This window comes from Malus sylvestris, chromosome 1 (genome assembly GCF_916048215.2).
Source record: "Malus sylvestris chromosome 1, drMalSylv7.2, whole genome shotgun sequence".
Classification (NCBI taxonomy): Eukaryota; Viridiplantae; Streptophyta; class Magnoliopsida; order Rosales; family Rosaceae; genus Malus; species Malus sylvestris.
Genome location: NC_062260.1, coordinates 27,184,095 through 27,204,686, shown reverse-complemented (window position 1 = coordinate 27,204,686; position 20,592 = coordinate 27,184,095). Strand labels below are relative to the sequence as shown.

Genomic DNA, 20,592 nt, shown 5'->3' with positions numbered 1-20,592 from the left:
TTTCACTCTTCCCTCAATAAAGCTAGCAATAGCACTAGTGTCCAATGCATTAGGATTTGTCGAGGCAGAAAGTGCTTCGAAAATCATTGCATTGCACGCTGGAGCAGGTATTGCATCAGATAAGCCAGTCGATGAATCATCCGCAACTGGAGTTGTATCGCGTCTGACCAGAGTTTCTGTTGATGCCGACCTGTAGTTCGACAGCCGGTGGTCCCCGCCCACCATGCTGAAGCTGATGATATGGCTTTCGTCGTCAAAGATCTTCAATCTCTCCGTGCTGCTGTTCGCCGGATCAGAGCACCGCCAGACTTCCCCGAGGTAAGGTGTTAAGTTGGTGAGTGATCCGAAGGTTAAGATCATAAACTGCCGAATCAGAGCACCGCCAGACTTCCCCATTGGGTTGCAGACAACATCAATTGTCGCCTTTCCTTTAACCTTGGTGTCCTCATCCAAGGGAATGTATGCCATTTCTTTGCATTGGTCAAACAAGTTGTACTTGGCCGTCTCGCTAAAAAAGTTTTGCAGAGCACCCACATATATTGCTACAAGAAAATGAGTCATCCCGAGGCTTGCAACAGCTGGTGAAAGTGGGCCACCGAACAATATCAAAGAGAAAAAACCAACTCCAGTGAGAAGTAGCATTGTAGGTGTGATCTTTGCAGCAACTCCCCATCCATACTTTTCGAATATAACTTGGCTGAGCAACATCATTATGAATGTTGCTATTCCAGTGGCTGTTGAGAAGTCGCCCGTGAAAGAAGAGTACTTATTTGGGCTTGGAAAGTGCACGAGTAGAGTAGCAAGAGAGAGAGAGAGAGATAGAGTTTGTGGTGTTTTGTTTGAAGAGGTGAAAGAGATCAGAAGCAAGAGAGATGGAGGCCAGGCACGTGGTCTGTGCAATTGCAAAGAGAGATTGAGTCAGAGAGAATGTGGCTCCATAGGTTTTCTGGGTTCTTGGGTTTTTGCAGATTCAAGGTGGAGATAAAAAAAAATGAAAGAATCGACATAGCTTTTCGTGTTGATTCCCACAGACGGCGTCAAATGTAAATGCACAAAACCGGAAGTCTTGGAACAACGTAAATCCGACCGTGAATCTGCAAGAAATGTAAATAACACAAGATGTATCGTGGTTCACCCCAAGATTTGGGCTACGTTCACACTGATATTGTATTTCTGAGGGAGAGAGAAAGCTTCTGAGGGTGAGAGGGCCTAGGAATTGGCCTAAGAAATTTTAGGGCCTCCATATTTAGACCTCGTATAAATACTCGGAGGACTTAAATGTAATTATGTAATAAAGGAATGGGCAAATATGTAATAAATGATGAGCCCTTATTCTATAAAAGGACTCCTCACCCTCACAATTAGGGGAGACCAATTTCTTAGGCCAATTCGTAGGCCCTCTCACCCTCAGAAGCTCTCTCTCTCCCTCAGAAATACAATATCAGTGTGGACGTAGCCCAAACCTTGGGGTGAACCACGATACATCTTATGTTATGTAAATACATCTTATGTTATTTACATTTCTCGCAGATTCACGGTCGGATTGTGAGGGTGATGAGTCATTTTATAGAATAAATGATCATCACTTACTACATATTTGCCCCTTCCTTTATTACATAATTACATTTAAGTCCCTCAAGTATTTATACGAGGTCTAAATACGGAGACCCTAAGTATGGTATAAACACCATGTAATAAACGCACTACATGGATGTTATGCATTAGCTTTATAATTCAAGAAAACTCATAAAAGATTATATTAAGGAGACTCTTTCAAAAGTGAGAGTTTCGTGACATCTATGCCACTTCATGTTTTTGAAAAAAATATTTTATATTGGTACGAGAATGAACGTTAAACTGTGAATTGAAAAAAAATCTATAAAAAATCTCACTTTAAAAGAATCTTCTTAATATTTCTTGGGACGATACATAGCTGCATGAATATAATGTTAGAAAACTAATTTCACACAACCTTAACAATAACAAAATGGCATCTTAATTTTGTGCTAATATTTTTCTCGGAACAATCTCAATAAATTTTATGAAATAAATATTCAATTAATTGAATTTTCAACAATTTCTAATCCGACGTGAGTGACTTCCTCCTCCCCAGAAAAACCTGCAAAACCCCATCTGATCCACCCGCCACCAGCGTGCACTGCTCCTCACCAACTTGTCGCCAGCACACGCTACTCACAAACGCGCCTTCCTCCTCACCGCACCCACCACTACTGCCACCGGCAGCCACCGCCCCAAACTCGTGGACCCAAATGGGCTCGCCCCACCTCTTATCGTACACGAAAAGCCGGTTATTTTCCGACCCGCATCCAATTAGCCCTCCGTTTCTCCACACCGATAACCCAACAAAGCTCCGACTGTTCGCGTGCCCCTTGTACGTCTCAATCGCCCGCGAATCCTCCGTGTCCCACAGCTTCAAACACCCGTCCGTTGCAGCTGTCACCACCGTACGGCTGTCGAGAAACCGCACGTACGTCACGGTTTTCCTGTGTCCGTCGAAGACCATAACCGGGCCCGCCACTTTCCGAACATCGTAGGCGTAGGCCTTCCGGTCCGCGCATCCAACGGCCAGAAGCGCGCCGCCGAACGGATCAAACTCCACGCAGCAGACCGGACTTCGCGCGTCACTGGGCTGCACACTCGCCACGCAATCCCCGCCCTCGCAGCGCGGGTCCCACATCTGTAGTGTCCCATCGTCGGAGCCAGACGCTCCGAGAACCGGATCAGAATGCGAATAATCCACGCTCCAGACTCTGCGCCCGCCGTGCTCGTCGCGCTCGAAGATGGGTAGTTTTGTTTTGATGTCGTATTCCGTGACGACGCCGTCGTAGTCGCCGGAGGCCATGACCCGGCCGTCGGATCCGGGCCGCCAGCGGAGGCTGCTGAGCTTGGCGGGAGTGCAAATGGTGTAGTCGCATGCATCTACGTGGTCTATCAAATCCGCCATAGTATCACTTGAACTTCCACAAGTTTGATTATCGTAATTGGGCAATAGAGATTTCAGGCTGTAAACTCTGATTTTTCTGGCGATTCCGCCGGTGGCTAAGACGGTGTTTGATGGGTCGAACTCGATTACACCGAGGGTGTTGGATGCGGCGCCGCGGCAGTCGTTGGAGGACACAACTGTCGAGAGACTGAAATCCCATTCACAATTGTTGAACTCTGATCTTTTCTCTACTTCTTGTTGTAGTAATTTACCTTCCTCTGTGCTTTCTCTTTCTCCTGAAATTCGTGGTTGGTCTGGGAAATGGAATCCTGAGGAGAAGCTTTTCATTTCCCATTCATATCAAGTGGAGTGGTGGTAAGGAAGCGTAATTTTAGGCTGCCATAAACCATATACTAGTAGTGAAGAGGGATGTGGATAAGTCCTTCAGATAACTACGTAAGTAGATAGGGAGGGTAGCAAGCTAGCTATTATATATAATCTTACTTTTCTCCCTTCTTGTTGTCAACTTGTTGATAAAGTTTTCAAAGCCCAAACATATTCATTACAAATATTATCAATATTGTCTCAGCTTAACCACCTATTATTAAGTGTTTGGTTTATCATAAAAGATTTCGGTGATATTAAGAGTGAAACTTTCATATATGAATTGCATATTATTTGTAATATGACCAATGTGGGATCCTATATGTTCTCCAACATGCCCTCTCACGAGTGACCCCAGACAAGGTCACAAGGGAAACCAATTTCCACATCAAGAACCGATCAAGTTATTATACCGATACTAACGCCAATCTTTTTTAGAGCTCAGTCCGTATTCAATCTCTGGAACCAAAGTCAATCTTTTTTAGAGCTCGATTAATATTCAATCTCTAGAGCCAACACCAATCATATACATGTTAATTGTAAACTATTTTACGGATCTTATTCTCCAACACTTGTTTCATATAATCAATTCTTCATGTCTGCCATTCAATTTCCCAACTGTATAGTGTGTGTCTACACATATATACACACACATATGCCAATATCTCTTATTATCATTCCAAAGTTGAATTGGAGAAGTGCATTTTAAATTTTTTGAAAATTACTAATAATTAAAAAAAAAAATAGATGATTCAAACGTTGAACTTTCATATAGTATGGACCCCGCAACTAATCCTAAAGCCTCATTGCACTTATATAGAAATTGACTCTCCAACTAATGCATGCAGGTGATATGTTAGTAGATGGGATATTTATGCAGTCCCATGCAAGATGAGAAATTTTTAATTATGACAGAAACACAAGTAGTACATCACGTGTTATAATAAAAGTGGTGGAAAATTTTATTTTTTAAGTTATTAACTTTTTAGCACACATATCATACTATTTGTATAGTGACATGTGGTGTACCACTCCGTGTACAGGTCACACTGAAAAATCTCTCTATGCAAGAGATATATTTTTCAGTGTGACCGGTACACGAGGTGGTACACCACGTGTGTCACTAAACAAATGATGAGATATGTGTGCTAAAAAGTTAATAACTTAAAAAATAAAATTTTCCACCACTTCTATTAAAACACGTAGTGTACTACTTGTGTTCCCGACACAATTAAAATTTTTACTTCGAATTGTGTTCTCTCCCACTGCACAAAAACAGAAAATCTGTGAAATGACATCATATATAGATTTTGAAACCACCGTCAAATCATTGCGTATATTTCATAGATTTCTCTACTAATTTATCTTGCCATTTATATTTTTTTTTTCCGCTAGATCAATGAGTCATGTGCAGTTACCTGTAAATCATGCATTTCTTTTTTGGTCGATCTTGTAAATCATGTATGTACATATAGAACTGAAAGAAATGGGGTTTTATGGCATGTAGTATAATATTCTAGTGGATAGAGTGTTGGATTTTTACGCAAACAATCTGGTTTTGAAACTCCACCTTCCTAAAGTAATGTAATAGTTTCGAACCCTCTTCTATCTCATTAATAAGACTAAATTTTAAATAAAAAAAGGGGTTTTATGGAATTTCCAAAATAGAAACCAATAATTATTCACACTTATACTACTTTTTTAGGAATTAATTTTTATTGATTTTACAAGAGATGAGTAGTAGGACTGGGGGTGTATATTTAATGCATATGGATGAAAATATATAATAAAATTGGTGGCGAAGGAGCAGATCAAGAGAAGGTGGAGGCCAGAGGGTCTTTGGATTGGAGGGAGTGTTGGACATTTTTGTGCCTCAATTTTACTTATGGGAGAAAGTGGACAGAGTCTCTTTGTCCCCCTCAGCATTACGTGGTCTAAGCAATGCCTTTTATCCTCATCCCCTTCGATTCCTTCCCCCCCTCGTGCTTTGCCAACACTTTCTCAACCTCACTTAAGCTCAAAAACAAGTATGAAACTGCGTGAGAGAGAGAGAGATCTAAATTGATTTTATTATCAAAAGTAGTTTTGGAAAATGAATCCCATTAAAGTTTTGTATAGGAAAAAGACTTGTATCTGTCACTTAACAACTACTTGTCTAATCGTTTAGTAAGGACACATTATCACTATTGTATTCATCACGTAACAACTAGTTGGTATGACTATTTAATATCGACACGTTAACACTATTGATGTATGATTCCCTTCATATTACTGATATTATTGTTCGATGCTTCCAACACATTGTTTCCCTTCTTATGATGTGGTACCATGTTATTAATTGGTCCGCCTAACGAAGGGTCAAGATCAGAAGATGATTAAGTATGTTTTTTATTCGTATATACAAACAATATTAAGATAAGGGAAATTGTACTTGAGATATATGGTGTACGAGAGTGAATGCTCGTTACTTACTAATCTACAAATAATCCCTTTGCATTCCGTTTTAATTTGGGTTCGTTTTCCACGCACTTGAAGTGTTGGTGCTTGGGCATACTGCATATATAGAGAGAAAAAAAAAAAAAAAAAAAAAAAAAGAGGGCAGGACTGGGAATATGAAATCGGCTGGGGAAGGTAGGTTTTGGGGTGGTTAGGTTCGCGGGGGTTGTGGCCTTGATTTGGACAATAGTCGGGGGTGTCAGGGTGTGGCATGAATCCGGTGGGGAGGAGAGATGGATAGGTGAATGTTGGTGGTTTGGGGAGGTGGCCAAGGGCGGGTAGTGAGGAAGAGAGCAAGATAAAGGTGCAGATAAATAGATTTCGAGTAATAGGGATTAGGGTTAAAAACGGATGTGTGAATAGCATTGTCCTTTTTTTATATATTTTGGCAGTTACATGCTTCTTTTAGAAGTGCTTTTTTTTTTTTTGCGTACATCGATATTTTTACACTAAGGGGAGGGAGAGTTCGGCAAAGTCACACAATGGGCAGCCTAATTTAGTATCAAATTCGCCGTCACGAGATTCAAACCTAAGATCTCTCACTTTTAAGTGAAGACGAATAAAAGTGCTTTTAAAATCACTAAAAGCACTAAAAATATTTTGGAACTAGCAAAAAGCACTTTAAGTGCTGTTGAAACCCAAAAATAATTTCACCAAATGAACTTTCAGTTATTTTAAAAATACTTCCAAGCAAAACTATTTATTGGAGGAAGCAAATGAGGCATTGGGTATGAGATGCGTGTAATAATTTCACCAAATGAACTTTCACTTATTTTAAAAATACTTCCAAGCAAAACTATATATTGGAGGAAGCAAAGGAGGTTCAATTGGCAAATGAGAAATTGTATCCTCTCGTCAGTTTGTACGGGAAACAGCTTGTAACGCGCAAGTTGGAATTCCTGAGCGTGTCTGGAACAAGACACTTGATAGAGGTACAGAGTTAAAGTTCAGGTTGGAGGCAGTAGGAAGCAGCCGGGAAAGAAATAGGCATGACAAAAAGTGGTTGCTGAAATCACTGGCAACAGACCAAAAAAGCAAGAAGAGCAAGATGCAATGCTGGAATCTCCTTAGCGCCTTCCTGAAGGACGAAATTCATCAGTTTTGTAGATGGTATTATTTTGAGTGAAAAGTTTTGTATTTTGTATTTCCGGTCTCCATCTTTCATCGTTTGTAATCTCATTTTGCACTTCTCGCAAATGTATTTTTTTTCTCCTTTTAAATATATAAAGTTTATAGAGCAAAATAAAGAGAATCCAAATCGGATCCAAAAAAGAGAAGGAAAAAAAAAACACCTGAACCAACTATTGTCATAAATTCCATCGTAAAAAAATCTTAGGTCATAAATAATAATCAGACCCAAAAATGAAGTTAATTAGTGGAGTACTGTTAAGAAGATTAAATTTTATAAACTAAATGACATGAAAGTTAATGATTGGATTATTACTCAAACGTTAATAAACGTATTCATTTTCTATTGATGACATATCATTTAATTTACAAATTTAACCTACAAAATTAATTTCGATTAAATGGTGATGGCGTTTAAATACAAAAACTGTAATTAATAATCAAAAGTACAACAACGTTGGCGTTGGAACGAGGCCAAGTATTCTGAGTTTGACTGAACTCCCGCAGGTTGCGGTCTCTGCAGGCTGAGTCATACGAATTATATTCGTTAATTGTACATTATGCGATCAATTTTCATCAGATAATGTTTATATTTAATTTTAAATAAAATTTTTTTTAATGATTTTTAACTGCATTATATACTATGAACGAATATGATTAGAAGATTCTCGGAATCATCGAGACATACACACAGAGATGGGAGAAGAGCACGTGCCCAAAAAAGAAAGTAGATAGATTATAATTATAGATAGAGAGACAGTTAGTTGTGTTCTGTCATTCTAGTAGGTAGGGCGGGAGACTGGTAGCTGTAAAGTTAATAGGCCCGTTTTAGTAATTTGGACAGCGAAGAATCAGGCATTCTTTTTCGGAAATAATTAGAATTTAGAAACAACACCAGCACAAAAATAAAAATAAAAACAGAAACATTTTTTTCTTACAATTATTTGCAGGTGTGGCCGCCCAACACACACCCCCACCAACACCCACCGAGACCAGATGACTGACACACCCTCCTCAAGAACCAGAACTCTAATGTAATCCGTTTCTCTCTCTCTCTCCCTCTCTCTCTCTCTATCTCTCTCTGCATGTATCATCATATCATCTGCTGGCTGTTTTTTTGTTTGTGCTTGAGCTGTGAAGTGAATGGATTGAGATATGGATAGATCTGGTTGGTGCAATTAAGCATCAAAATTCTGGTCAAAATTGGATTTTTAAGCAGCCATGAATCCAAATTGTTCGAATTTGTAATTGGATTTGGAAACTTCGAGATCTAGTAGTGTAAAGAAGGTTTGATCTCTTGATTTTGGTCATGGAAATTTTGTTTTCTGCATTAAATTATTAATTCAGCTGCAAATTGGATAAATTCGCCAATGAAATCAGCATTTCTGTGTGTTTTTTTGGTAAAAAATAACTGGTCTTTGGCTGATTGTTTGTTGTTATTATTGATTTATTTTTGCAGAAATACAGTATTATTAAATCAATTAAAACCTAGTATTTCTGATTAATCCCCAGTCAGCCAACAAATATGTGTTCTTCAGTTTGCAATCTGCATGATGCTGTAAAGTATGTGTGCTCTGTTATATCTGTTATTTCATCCTTTGCTCTTTCGTTTCGACAGTTATCTGTGTCTAACTTTGCCATCTGTGACTGTGAGACTCCGATACAAGTCCTCAAGGCGATCGTTTAATTCGAGCGTTATTTTCTTTAGAAATCGCAGGCCTTGAATTGTAAATGTCGGGCTGCCGTTTGTTTTGGTGAATTGTAGATTTGGAGTGTTGATTTCGTTTGCGTGTTTATGTAGAAATTGTGACGGAGTAAGGCTGTTTGGAGGTGGTTGGGAAGCTGGTGAAATGGAAGACGGTGGCCTCCCTGTGAGTAAATGGAAGGACCTGAACACTGACATACTACTAATGAGGATTTTACAGTCTTTCGACATCTTTGAGTTAACGTCGGGCATTGCTCACGTTTGTAGTGCGTGGCGCTCGGTTTGCCGTGATCCTCTGCTGTGGAAAAAGCTTGATTTGTCGATGATGAAATCGGATTTCATCAAATCACAAGTGGAGCCTTATGTCTATGTGACAGACTCGTCCGATAAGACACTGACTCGTATTTTGAAGACTTCATTGAGTCTCAGCCGGGGAAACATAATGACATTGGTTTTCCATTACAACTTATTTGTGAGCGATGATCAGTTGACGTTTACTGCTGAAAGGTAACTCATTAAACTTGCATCTCAATGTTTTTTTTACCTTTTCCAATTATGATTGTAGTTTAGAACTTTAATCCCACCTTCCGTTAATGTTTGCATATCCGCGTTTACATTCCATAGCTATAAAAGTAATCTCGTGTGTCGCGTATAAGAGCGTTAATTCATTTAACATTTACAATTTACCATGTACTATATTTCATTTGGAAGCGTTTATTAACTCATTTTTCCGCAAAAACAATTCTTTCTCAATATCTTTCCAATTCAAAAGATATATTAGCAAACTCTACATCTTTTACGTTATAGGTTCCATCTCCGCAATTAGAACTTCGTTTGAATTTAGTTCACTTCAGGACATATGCATCGATGAAAACGTTATGTTAATTAGCACAAATAGTATTAAATTTTGGGTATTGGAGTTCTGGCTTCCTTTCTTGTTTTTCAGATAGTATGCTTTTGTAGTGCAAGCTGTGATTTACGAGTGATTCACCCGAAAGTTTATATGCTAGCGTAATGTCAAATGTTGGAAGGGGGAATATGAGGTGGTTTCTTTTAATCACAGGTGCCCACAGCTGAAGCGACTGGTTATGCCGGCTTGGAACAGAATAAAAAAGACTGGAATCTGCAAGGCCATTCGCTGCTGGAAAGAGCTTGAATCGCTAACAATGCCTAGCATAGCGAATCCCCCGTACCTCTTGGAAGAGATTAAAAGGAACTGCAAAAATTTCAGTGAACTGAAGATCATGGGTCCTTGTGATATGTTCTTTGCTTCAACACTAGTTGAACATCTTCCACAACTGAAGGTGCTAAGCCTCCGGTGCACGACGCTCTTAAAGGATGTTTTGATCTTCATCTTGGATCACCTAGAACACCTGGAAGTTCTCAACATCTCACATTGCCGTCTAATCGAAATTCCTCCGCCTCCTGCAACTAGGAGACTTGTCAGAAATCTCGATCCGCTTATTCTCGAGAAGGCCTCTCGGTTGCAAAGATTTTTAACATGCATGCAGGACTCTTGCGTGATGTGCCAAAGGACCAAAAACGACGAGGGAATCATGAGGTGGTATAATTACGAAGGGCTATGGAAAGAAGATGAGGTGAGCTCCCTAGCTTGTTGATTACAGCAAGAGAATGTGACTGTAACTTTTCGTGTGGGTTAGAAACTATAGCTTGCTTTTGTAATCTTTGATGACTGTATTGCCTTGTGAACGAATAAAACTCCGTCTCCTCTCTACATGATGAAGAGGTTTTCTTTTCGTTCTAATTAATGTGTTAATACTGTACATAATGTGATTACTGTAATTAATTAAACCGAGGACTCTTGCGAGATGTGCCAAAGGACCAAAAACCGTCTGACCGTATACAACTTGGAATAGGGTCCTCTCCGGATCCTTCAATCCTGTCCGTTCAAATGAACATCGAATGGCTAAAAATTAAATAACTAATTTTTTTTGCTTTTTCTCTCATCTTCTTCCCCTTTCTCACTCTCTCTCCGACTCTTTTCTATCTCTATTTGGTAGGACTTGGTTCCAATTTTGGGCAACCGAAGGCCGGAAAATGATAGTGTGGGCGTGGTGGGTAGGCAATTGAAGCTAGCACCCATCGAAGAACGTAGAGAGTTGAAGGATCCAGATGGAAGGAATCCGGAGAGAATCCCAACCCATACAACTCCAGTATTGTATGCTGTAATTTCTTCCTTCCAAAACCGAGGATTCACATTATATTACTTTTTTCTTTCCTTCTAATTCACATTAACAATTTAATCGCCTGATTAATAAAAACTTATAAGACTTAAGCTTGGCTTGATATGATCAAGAAACGAAAAAGATTTCTTGAAGAAACAATGGAATGCGATGACTCGCCTATGACTTTGGGAAGATGGGAAGACCTCAATGTTGACATATTGTTGAAGATTTTTGAGTGCTTTGCCAACATCTCTGATTCATCTTCCGACATCGGAAACGTTAGCTGTAGCGCCGTTTGCAAGGAGTGGCGTTCGACGCTGTGTGATCCTCGGTTTTGGAACACGCTTGATTTGTCGACGATGAAATCGCATTTCATCAAAACCCCAGATAAACCTTACGTTTATGTTTGCAGCCGGTCCGAGATGACACCGACTCGTGTTTTGAAGATTTCTCTGAGTCTCAGCAAGATTTATAACATGCATGCACATGCAGGACAACAACTCGTCGTGCATCATGTGCATGAGGAACAGAAACGACCAAGGGTTCATGAGGTGGTACGTATGAAGAAGGGTTAGTGGCTGGAGCCAGAGTTGTGGTCTCTAACGGGCCTAACACGCTCTCCTTATCTTATCTTATAAAATTTCTGGATATCATGCTTCAACGAACTTTTGTTTGGATCTGGAATGGTATCTTCCTCGTTATCATATAGAATGTCACTGGCAGAGCCACTTGACGACTAGGAGAGGTCCGGGCCTATTCTGAAGTTTTTTCACTTTTAATTTTCTATTTGTGTGTTTTTGGTTGGATATTTTGTATTATTTGACTTATGTACTTTTCCTTCCAGCTAACTTTATTATATTTCTCTAATTAACAAAAAAAAAAAAATTGTTTTACAATAGTATTGTTATAAAATTTTCCATTCCTACAAAAATGAACTTTTCTCGCATTAGTTATATTATTTTTTCTCCAATTTCTTTCATACAGCTTAGAGGCCTCTGCTAGCTTCAATTTTTGGCTTTGACACTATAATTAGTTATTGTTATTGTAATACTCTTTCTTTTCATTTGACTTATAAATTAATGTCTCCTGAAGTGAATAGTATTACTTATCAGGCCCCGTTTGTTATGGTGTATTATCATAGACTAAACTAATATTATTTTAATCTCATTCCCACCCTTTTATTGCCTATAAAATTCAGAATATACAAAAATATCATTGACCAAAACTTGATGATTTCAATTTTCACGTGTTTTGGTCTATCTTCTCTATCTCTGTTTTCTATTTTTCTACTTTTAATATTGAAGAGTTAATTATAATTTTTTTTATACAAGTGATATTAATTGAGAGAAATATTTTTTGTTATGATATTAATTGAGAGAAATATTTTTTGTTATTTTGATTTTAAATGTGATAATGATATCGCTTTTTATTTTTTTTAAATTTGATTTTCCGCTTCATTTTATTTTTAACTGAATTGATGCATACTCTTGTATCTCTGTGAATTATCCATGTAACACTTCCATCTATTAGATTGATAAAAAGAATTCTAAGTACGAATTTTTACACCATTTACCAATTTGTTATTCAAATCGTCAATTTAACATTTATATTTTGGACGTACCATTCACTTGATTAATTTCTCTTGCGTGAATGTGAATCAATAGACAGCATAATGAACAAAAAAAAAAGTAAGAACTTTATATAGAGGTAAATTAGAATTTAGAAGTAAGTTACTAAAAAACTAAATTAAAATAAAAATAAATTGTAGCAATGGTCTCTCAACTTTAATCAAATAAGAGCAATAGTCTCTTAACTAAAATTTCATTACCATTGGTTCCTCAACTCATCAAAATGTGTAGTTATGGTCATTTTCGTCAACTTCGTCAGAATTTTGTCAAAATGAGTTATGTTGGAATGACTATTGTTACAATTTGGGTCCTTCAATTCATCAAAACGTGTTGCTATGGTCATTTTCATCATGTTCGTCAGAATTTTGTCAAAAGGAGTTATGTTGAAAAGACCATTGCTACAATTGGGTTAAAGTTGAGGACAATTTTTCCAATTGGGTTAAAGTTGAGGGACAATTTCTCCTGTTGGATTAAAGTTGAGGGACCAATGGTAATGAATTTTTAGTTGAGGGACCAATAATAATGAATTTTTAATTAATAGATCATTTTGAGTCAAAATTAAAGAACAACTGCTGCAATTTACTCTTAAAATAAAACAGAAAAATGAAAATTAGAGTTGGTGGGAGTGGTTGTGGGACCAGTGGTACGAATTAACCAAACTAAACCAATAAACAACGTTACCCCACAGCCCCCATCTGACTCCGAGTTGATAAAAATTTCATGGCCTTTTCAATCTCTCTCTCTCATCCCACTTTCTCTCTCTAAAATCCCAAAAATGTCTCTGCAACTGTGGGAAACACTGAAAGAGGCGATCGCGGCCTACACAGGCCTCTCTCCGACGACCTTCTTCACTATGCTAGCTGTGCTTGTGGCCATCTATCATGTGGCGTCGGGGTTGTTTGGGTCGTCCGACAACCACCAGCGGGCCAGGAGCTCGGAGGAGGAGATGCAGCCTCTGCCGCCTCCCGTCCAGCTCGGCGAGATCACCGAAGAAGAATTGAAGCAGTACGACGGCTCTGATTCCAAGAAGCCTCTGCTCATGGCTATCAAGGGTCAGATCTATGACGTGTCCCAGAGCAGGTACCATTTGGGTTTTTTTTTAATTGATTTATTAATTTTTATTTGGGGTTTTAGTTTTTGGGTTCTGGGTTTTTGATATTCATGCTTAAAGGTTAAATCTACGGGTGTTTTAGCTTCAAATTGTGTGAATTTTTGCTAATTTAGCTACTGCCTTGTTAATTGTATGTGCTTTTTATTTGATCAGCTACTTATTATCTGGTAATTTTAGCTTCTGGGTTTGTAATTCATGGACACTTGGTTCGTTAAAAGTTTAAAACTTTGGACATCTGGAATTTTGCGATTGTATTTATATAATTCCGGCTGCTAAGATCATGGAAATTCTGTAGAATTATATCAACAAGTTGTGTAATCAGGGATTGAAGTTTTATGTGGCCTGGTAGTTACTATCTGTGTGATGTCCTTTGGTTGAAGTTAGAATTTAAGATTATCAGTCATCTGCTAGCATGCTTATGTTGAATCTTATGATCTTAACAATGTGATTTTTATTACTTACAAATTACGATGGGTTTGATCAAAAGTAATATCTACCAAGATCATCGTTTATTTCCGAGGAGTGTTGGCTTAAGGGATGAAGGATTCTGTCCACGCAAATTAGAAGTGTTTGGAATTGTTTCTTGTGCAAAATTTGTACATTTTGCAGCTCTTTCTGTACATGCTTTCGTTTTGAAGCTGGTTTTTGCAGAGTTGTATTCGTAGTTCCTAAAAGTGCGAACAATTAGTGAACCGGTCTCAGAAAGTTCTTGCGGGTAAAAAACATGTTTCCTCCAAACCAACTTGTTTAGTGAGATCAGACGGCGTTGATATAAGTGATGTGAAACAAATAGTTCCATAGCTTAACCATCCATGTTTTATAAGTGATGTGAAACAAATAGTTCCATAGCTGCTCGTATTACTTGGCCTGTGCTGTCTTCTTTTCATGGATCTGAATTTGTTTATTTTTTAACCATTTTTGCAGGATGTTTTATGGACCTGGTGGGCCTTACGCACTGTTCGCGGGGAAAGATGCTAGCAGAGCTCTTGCAAAAATGTCGTTTGAAGACAAAGATCTGACTGGTGATATCTCTGGTCTTGGTCCATTCGAACTCGAGGCCTTGCAGGACTGGGAATACAAGTTCATGAGCAAGTATGTCAAGGTCGGATCTATTAAGAGCACCGCTCCTGCAACTGAAGGAGAATCCACTGGCGAAACTGCTAAAGCCATCGATCAAGATGCTGCTAAGCCTGCTGAAGATATTCCATCCGATAGTCCAGCTGTTAAATCCGAGGAAACCTCATCTAGTGCTGAAGCTAAGCAAGAGTAATTGCAAAGCCGAAACCATTTCTGCGGAGGTACTAAAGATGTTGGGGTTTGGCTGGTGCATGTTTGGTGAATCTTGTGCACACACATAAGTTACTACTTTCATAGCCTAGGATAATCCTGTTATAATCATACCTTCGTGGATGCTTAGTTTGTGGTGTAATAAATCAGCAATGTTCGACTTCTGTGAGTACTTTGTGCGGTTAAGGAATTATATACAGATGATTCGTACATGCGGAACACTCCTCTTGGGTCCGTAACAATTTCTTTTTCCAGCACATAGGCTGCTATTTTTCTGCCTTTCTGCCCCAATACTTCCGCTGGGGGAAGATGGAGGGAAACTTGTGTGTGGGGGGGGGGGTTGCTCAAGCACGTCATCCGTAGGGCATTTCTTATAAAAGCATGGAAACTCATTATATTCTCGTAGGGCATTTCTTATAAAAGCATGGAAACTCATTATATTCTCGTAGGGCATTTCTTATAAAAGCAAGGAAACTCATTATATTCTAGTTCATCCGACCCCTAGCGGTGTCTTTGTTTAACAGATTTTCTAGTCAGATAGTTTTGCCGAATATCTTCTTGAGACATAGGCCTGTTTGCCGGAGGAATTTGGCTGCCCGCATTTCACATCATATCAAGTAAATTGAGATGAAATTAGATGGTTAAAGTTTCAGAACATCTCCAACACGGGCAGTCACTTCACAATGCTACATAATTGTAAACAATCAAAGACTTTCAATCAAAGATTGTTGTTGTCACTCTAGCACCTTGTCCCTTTGAGGACAGCTTCTTTCTCCTGCAGTGCCACATCTCGAACGTACAACGCATTACCTACCGGCACGACAAGCAACCATATGCACATTATCTTCTTCTCAAGGTCCCGTCTTTCGCATCGCTCTGGAACATAGAGTCTAATCACGATTAGATGTGGATTTCGATGTCCTAAGGTACGATAAACATGTCATGCACCTATTGTTTTGAAGTTCCCTACTTTTCGTGGCACTCGAAAATCAGTGTCCCCGTTGGAGCAGCCATAAGCCACTTCAATCAAAATTTTGTCTTTTTGATCTTCAATCTGAGGACAGATTTGTTCATATTTTTCGTTGTGCAGGCCTTTTCTTTCTAGCTCTTGATGGACTTCAAATTCGTACTCTCTTTTCCACTAAAAAACAAATATTACCAATTCAGGATAGTAATCGAAACTTAAAACTATTATTCATGTTGTTTATATGATTCCAGAATTGTATTCCTTTTATTTTTTGGAACAGTATCCTATCCGAATCCTATTTGTTGGATCAGTTCATCCTATTTGTTCATCAATCATTCTGCGATAATAAATTATTTTAAATATTGTTTAAAATTGAACACAAATAGTACATAACGAAAATTGACCATACAATGTACGATGAACGGCTAAAATAAATTGATCTCTAAGATTCTCACAAAGAAGATCCGGTGAGAATCTTCATCCTTATTTATTGGGAAAGGGATATTCTTCAGATCTCGTCCACCAAATCCATCAATATGGACTCTAAAAATTTAATCAAACGATTAAAATTATTATAATTTTTAAAGAAAACCCCTGCTTTTAGCTGTTAGATTAAATTTGAAAGAATCGAATACGTGAATTTGATGAATTTTGTGGAATGAATCGGGAAAGGGTCCCTTTCGTATTTATTGGACCACAATTACCTATCACTGTCTACTGCTGGCAGTTGAATTTCTGGCCATTGACATATCTTTTCGCTGGTACTGTATGTAAAATGGTGTACTGTTTATTAAATGCCGTCGTCCTTTAGCTACCTCACTTGTATGACTTGCCTTAATAACAAGGGACTCTTGGACGTCAGCAGTTCCATATTTCTTTCATCACTTGAGACACATGTATACATGGTGATAGAGCTCTTGTTTCCTCGTAAAATCATAAAAATTTGAGAATTTTAGCGGAAAAATTTCTGGTACTGTATATTTTAACGAATTATTACATTTTTACACTAAAAAATCAATCATAATACTATTCACTTTACCCTTTATTTTATTCTTATCATTAAAACTTAAAACTTTCAAACATTTTTCATTAATTTTTCTTAAAAAATTTCCCGTAGTATGCTTAATACATACATGTCCGTCTTGATATCTTAACATCAAATAAATCAGCTAGCTTGCTTAGCATCTTAAATAGAGATAGCTAAAATAATTGTCAAATATTAATTTGATGACTTGACATGTTAGATTTTTTTTTTCCTAACTTTTTTTTTTTGTTATAATAATATTTGTAGGATTCATTTTTAAAAGGAATTTTTTGAATTTTTTTTAAGATTTATAATTGGTATATTAATGGGTCTCACATAATAAAATAATTTGGTTTTATACAAAAAATTGACAACACCTTTTCTCATATGTCAAATTTGTCAGCAAAATATTCGTATGTCAATCCACGGAGAATTGATACATCAGTAAGAGTTTTTTCCTACCTTTAAATTTGATTGCGAAACATTCCATTTAGAATTTAATATCTCATTTGAAGATGGTTTTAGTTTCTTGTTTAATGTGTTGCCCTTTCTCATTAGATATATATATATATATATATATATATATTTATGTTCATTTGTTTTTTTCTTTGAGCCTGAACCATGATTGGAAAATGAGTGTTCATGCATTCTCATACACACACACATATACTAACATTTGCTTGCACACTTTGTGTATATAAACACATTTTTTTAGAAAATGAGAAGGAGAGAGGGAGAGAGAGAATGTGGAGCAGTGAGAGGTTTTTTTTTTGGTTTTTTATTTTATTTTTAATGTTGGAAGTATTTTAACATTATTTGTGATTGCCCATCATTTTTTTTTTGTGTGATAGAAGATTAATTTGTCTTTTCATCATCTTTTAGTTGACAAAGAAAGTTTTATCAATTAGTAGATATATATATATATATATATATATATATATGACTGATTGATTGTTAGTTTTGGCTTCTATCTTACCAGTGGTTGCCTCATCATGTCCTTCCAAATAAAAATACAAATTGGGAAAAAAAAATAATTCATAAGGATGCCTGATCCTTCCTTATAAATAAAACCTTTGAGTTCAAACCTTCTAGCTCAAGTTTTTTAGTCATGAGAATTCATAAACTCTCTCCTATCATTTTGTTCCTTGTTGTAATTATAGCACTGGTTCATGTTTCGAGTTGCCGTCGCATCACTTGGTCCTGGCATGGCAGCGAAGATCCGGAACCAAGACTAAGAGCCAAGTTTTCGTCTCTCTTTGCGCGGCGCCTTGGTGCCGGTTCTCATTCTTCTGCAGGATTTGGATACAAGAAGATGAACGGAATAAACGTTGTTGCGCACAAAGCTGTCCCTGGTGGGCCAAATCCACTTCACAACTGAGCCAATTTTATCTCACACATCATACACTCGGTTCTTGGAAAGAACAAGAAGGAAAAGGTCGAAAATCTGCTTCCCTGCTCAAGATTTTGAAGAAATTTTCTTTTCTCTTCTGTTCTTTCATTGAACCGAGCGATTAGCAGTTGAATTTGTTGCGTAATCGTGTCATAATTTGTAAATCGAAGATGTAAAGTAGTTGATACCTTTTTCGAATATCCAGTGATTTTGTTTGCATCATACTCAATGCATATATAGATCAGAAATCAAGCTTGAGTACATCCAGTGTTTAGCTTGCACAACATGATGATCTTCGGAACTAATCAACGCAGAACCACTCTGGTGAATCACTACGTACTCAATTTTTGGATGATCGTCCGATTATGCGCTACAGAAATAGATTGGAAAACAACTCAAACCTTCGAATGCAGGTAAATCAAAGTTGAAAGTCACCTGATTGCCGATGCTCTTAGTCCTTATGTCGTCCACATGTTAAACTTGAAAAATTCACCACACATGAAGGGGCGTGCTGAGGATGAATCCCACATTAATAAGAAGAGGGACCTTGCATGAACTTATAAGAGGTTGTGTTACTTCCCATATTGCCAATTCGTTTTACAGTTAATTAGAATTAGATGTCTCATTTTAGATTTTTCTAAATTAAACATCTGTTACCTTTCAACTTTTGATTAAAGTACTTTTACTTTTAATTAAACTTTATATTCCAGGTATATTCTTAATTTAAGTACTTTATAAATTCTTTTAAATCCATTTCTATGTAAAAAAATGCACTCAATAATATTCATTAATTTATTGCTATTTTTATGGAATCTCATCCCTTCCTCAATTTAAGGATTCAATTATATCTACTGGGGTTCAAGATTAATTGGATGAAATATAGTTTTTCCAATTTCCAACTCAACATTTTGTATAGATTATAAAAAAACAATAGTTCGTTTATAATTAAAATTGAGATGTAGACTAGACTACCTAATTTCAGGCAACTGAAAATAAATTTGAATTTTTTAACAACTACTTAGAGTAGAAACGTGAACTAAGAGTTTTCACATTTTTATTTTTATTTAAAATGAGTCCTTATTCCAATAATTAATTATTAAGAGTTGACAAAATATTTTTTAGTGCAATGTTTTAATGTGAAAAGTTATCTTTTTTTTTGGGTTACACAACTTACACAAAACATACCATAAGTTTTGTACATACCAAAATAAGGATAATACAACGTACTAATAACTTGGTACATACTAAATAAAGAATTGCATAACGTACCAAAAGCAATATTTTATAACGTACCAAAATACTAATACGTACCCAGATTAAATTTATATAACGTACCAATAATGTACCAAATGATTGGTACGTTATATTTAATATATCTGTTTGGTACGTTATATTTAATATATGTGCATGTTATATTTCATAATTGTATGTTAATAGGGTGTTTATGTGTTTTTAGAATTTAAAACAACAAATTATTTGAATAAGAAAAATTCATTTTGAACGAATTATGATAAGATAAGATAGGAAGTTTGTGGTGATTTTAGAATATTTGTGATATTATTTTCTGAACTAGTTAGTTAATTAAATACAATAAAAATCATAATTTTTAATTAAAAATTAGTAGAAGAATGTTTGATCAAAAGTTTAAAAGTTATAGATGTTTGATTAAAAAAAATTCAAATTTGAGGCATCTATATCAAAATGCCCCTTGGTTTTATGGTGGAACCTCAATTTCTTTAAGAAAAACCATCACAGGACTTTTATCGACGGATACACTTTCGCCATCAAATTACATGATCAATTTTCTTCCCTCAAGTTTGGTCAAGATTCCGAACTTCATGCCGCCGGCCTCGTAATTTCAAACCACTCCTTTTTTTTTTTCTTGGTCAATCCATGCAAGTATTCATGCACCCTGAATAATACCACTGTGTTTAGTCGACTGCACATGTTGATTAAGAAAATGTACTAGACATTTTATAACAGGGATTAGGTCAAATCTCATACATGAGCAAACAAATAAAAAATGTCAGTTGACTGCTGGAGCGATCTCAGTGTCATTATTTTGTTTTATAATGTTAGTTTTCTGGAGCAGCCTGCTTGCTGACATATGAATTTGTCTGTAACGTTATAGTAAGCAAGCCTCTTTTTTTTTTCAAATTTATGCTGCAAATGCAATGCATGAATCTTACAAAGTGGTCGAAATTCATCGTTTGTACTTAAAATGATGCAATCGTAGCAACAAAAAGTCCGAATGGATCGACAATTTTAATATCTCAGTCCCATAAATTCCTCCTAGAAACAAAGTATAGCCATCAAGGCATCTGGAAAAAAAAAAGGATTAT

The 20,592-nt window shown here is 36.9% G+C and overlaps 4 protein-coding genes and 1 long non-coding RNA gene across 6 annotated transcripts; 4 read left to right on the top strand and 1 right to left on the bottom strand.

Moving 5' to 3' along the window:
• Positions 1-1,877: 1,877 nt before the first annotated feature.
• On the bottom strand, positions 1,878-3,420 carry LOC126615857 (WD repeat-containing protein RUP2-like). Its single transcript, XM_050283779.1, has one exon. It carries the CDS (start codon positions 3,290-3,292, stop codon positions 2,081-2,083), a length of 1,212 nt encoding a protein of 403 aa, XP_050139736.1. The 5' UTR covers positions 3,293-3,420; the 3' UTR covers positions 1,878-2,080.
• Positions 3,421-7,804: 4,384 nt separating this feature from the next.
• LOC126615848 (F-box/LRR-repeat protein At3g48880-like) lies at positions 7,805-10,389 on the top strand. 2 transcript variants are annotated; one of them, XM_050283774.1, is made up of 4 exons: positions 7,993-8,239; positions 8,412-8,515; positions 8,754-9,164; positions 9,721-10,389. In XM_050283774.1, exons 2-4 carry the CDS (start codon positions 8,478-8,480, stop codon positions 10,274-10,276), a joined length of 1,005 nt encoding a protein of 334 aa, XP_050139731.1. In that variant the 5' UTR covers positions 7,993-8,239; positions 8,412-8,477; the 3' UTR covers positions 10,277-10,389. The 2 variants fall into 2 exon arrangements, with proteins under 2 accessions (XP_050139724.1, XP_050139731.1); XM_050283767.1 differs by lacking the exons at positions 7,993-8,239; positions 8,412-8,515 and adding an exon at positions 7,805-7,986.
• Positions 10,390-11,001: 612 nt separating this feature from the next.
• On the top strand, positions 11,002-11,418 carry LOC126615191 (F-box/LRR-repeat protein At3g48880-like). The gene has a single exon (XM_050282955.1). It carries the CDS (start codon positions 11,002-11,004, stop codon positions 11,416-11,418), a length of 417 nt encoding a protein of 138 aa, XP_050138912.1.
• Positions 11,419-13,165: 1,747 nt separating this feature from the next.
• LOC126615840 (membrane steroid-binding protein 1-like) lies at positions 13,166-15,111 on the top strand. The gene is made up of 2 exons (XM_050283754.1): positions 13,166-13,551; positions 14,507-15,111. Exons 1-2 carry the CDS (start codon positions 13,247-13,249, stop codon positions 14,850-14,852), a joined length of 651 nt encoding a protein of 216 aa, XP_050139711.1. The 5' UTR covers positions 13,166-13,246; the 3' UTR covers positions 14,853-15,111.
• A 2,579-nt stretch (positions 15,112-17,690) lies between these two features.
• Positions 17,691-19,062, top strand: LOC126615833 (uncharacterized). Its single transcript, XR_007620914.1, has 2 exons — positions 17,691-18,574; positions 18,664-19,062. It is a non-coding gene; the product is annotated as an uncharacterized LOC126615833 (long non-coding RNA).
• The last annotated feature ends 1,530 nt before the right edge of the window (positions 19,063-20,592 follow it).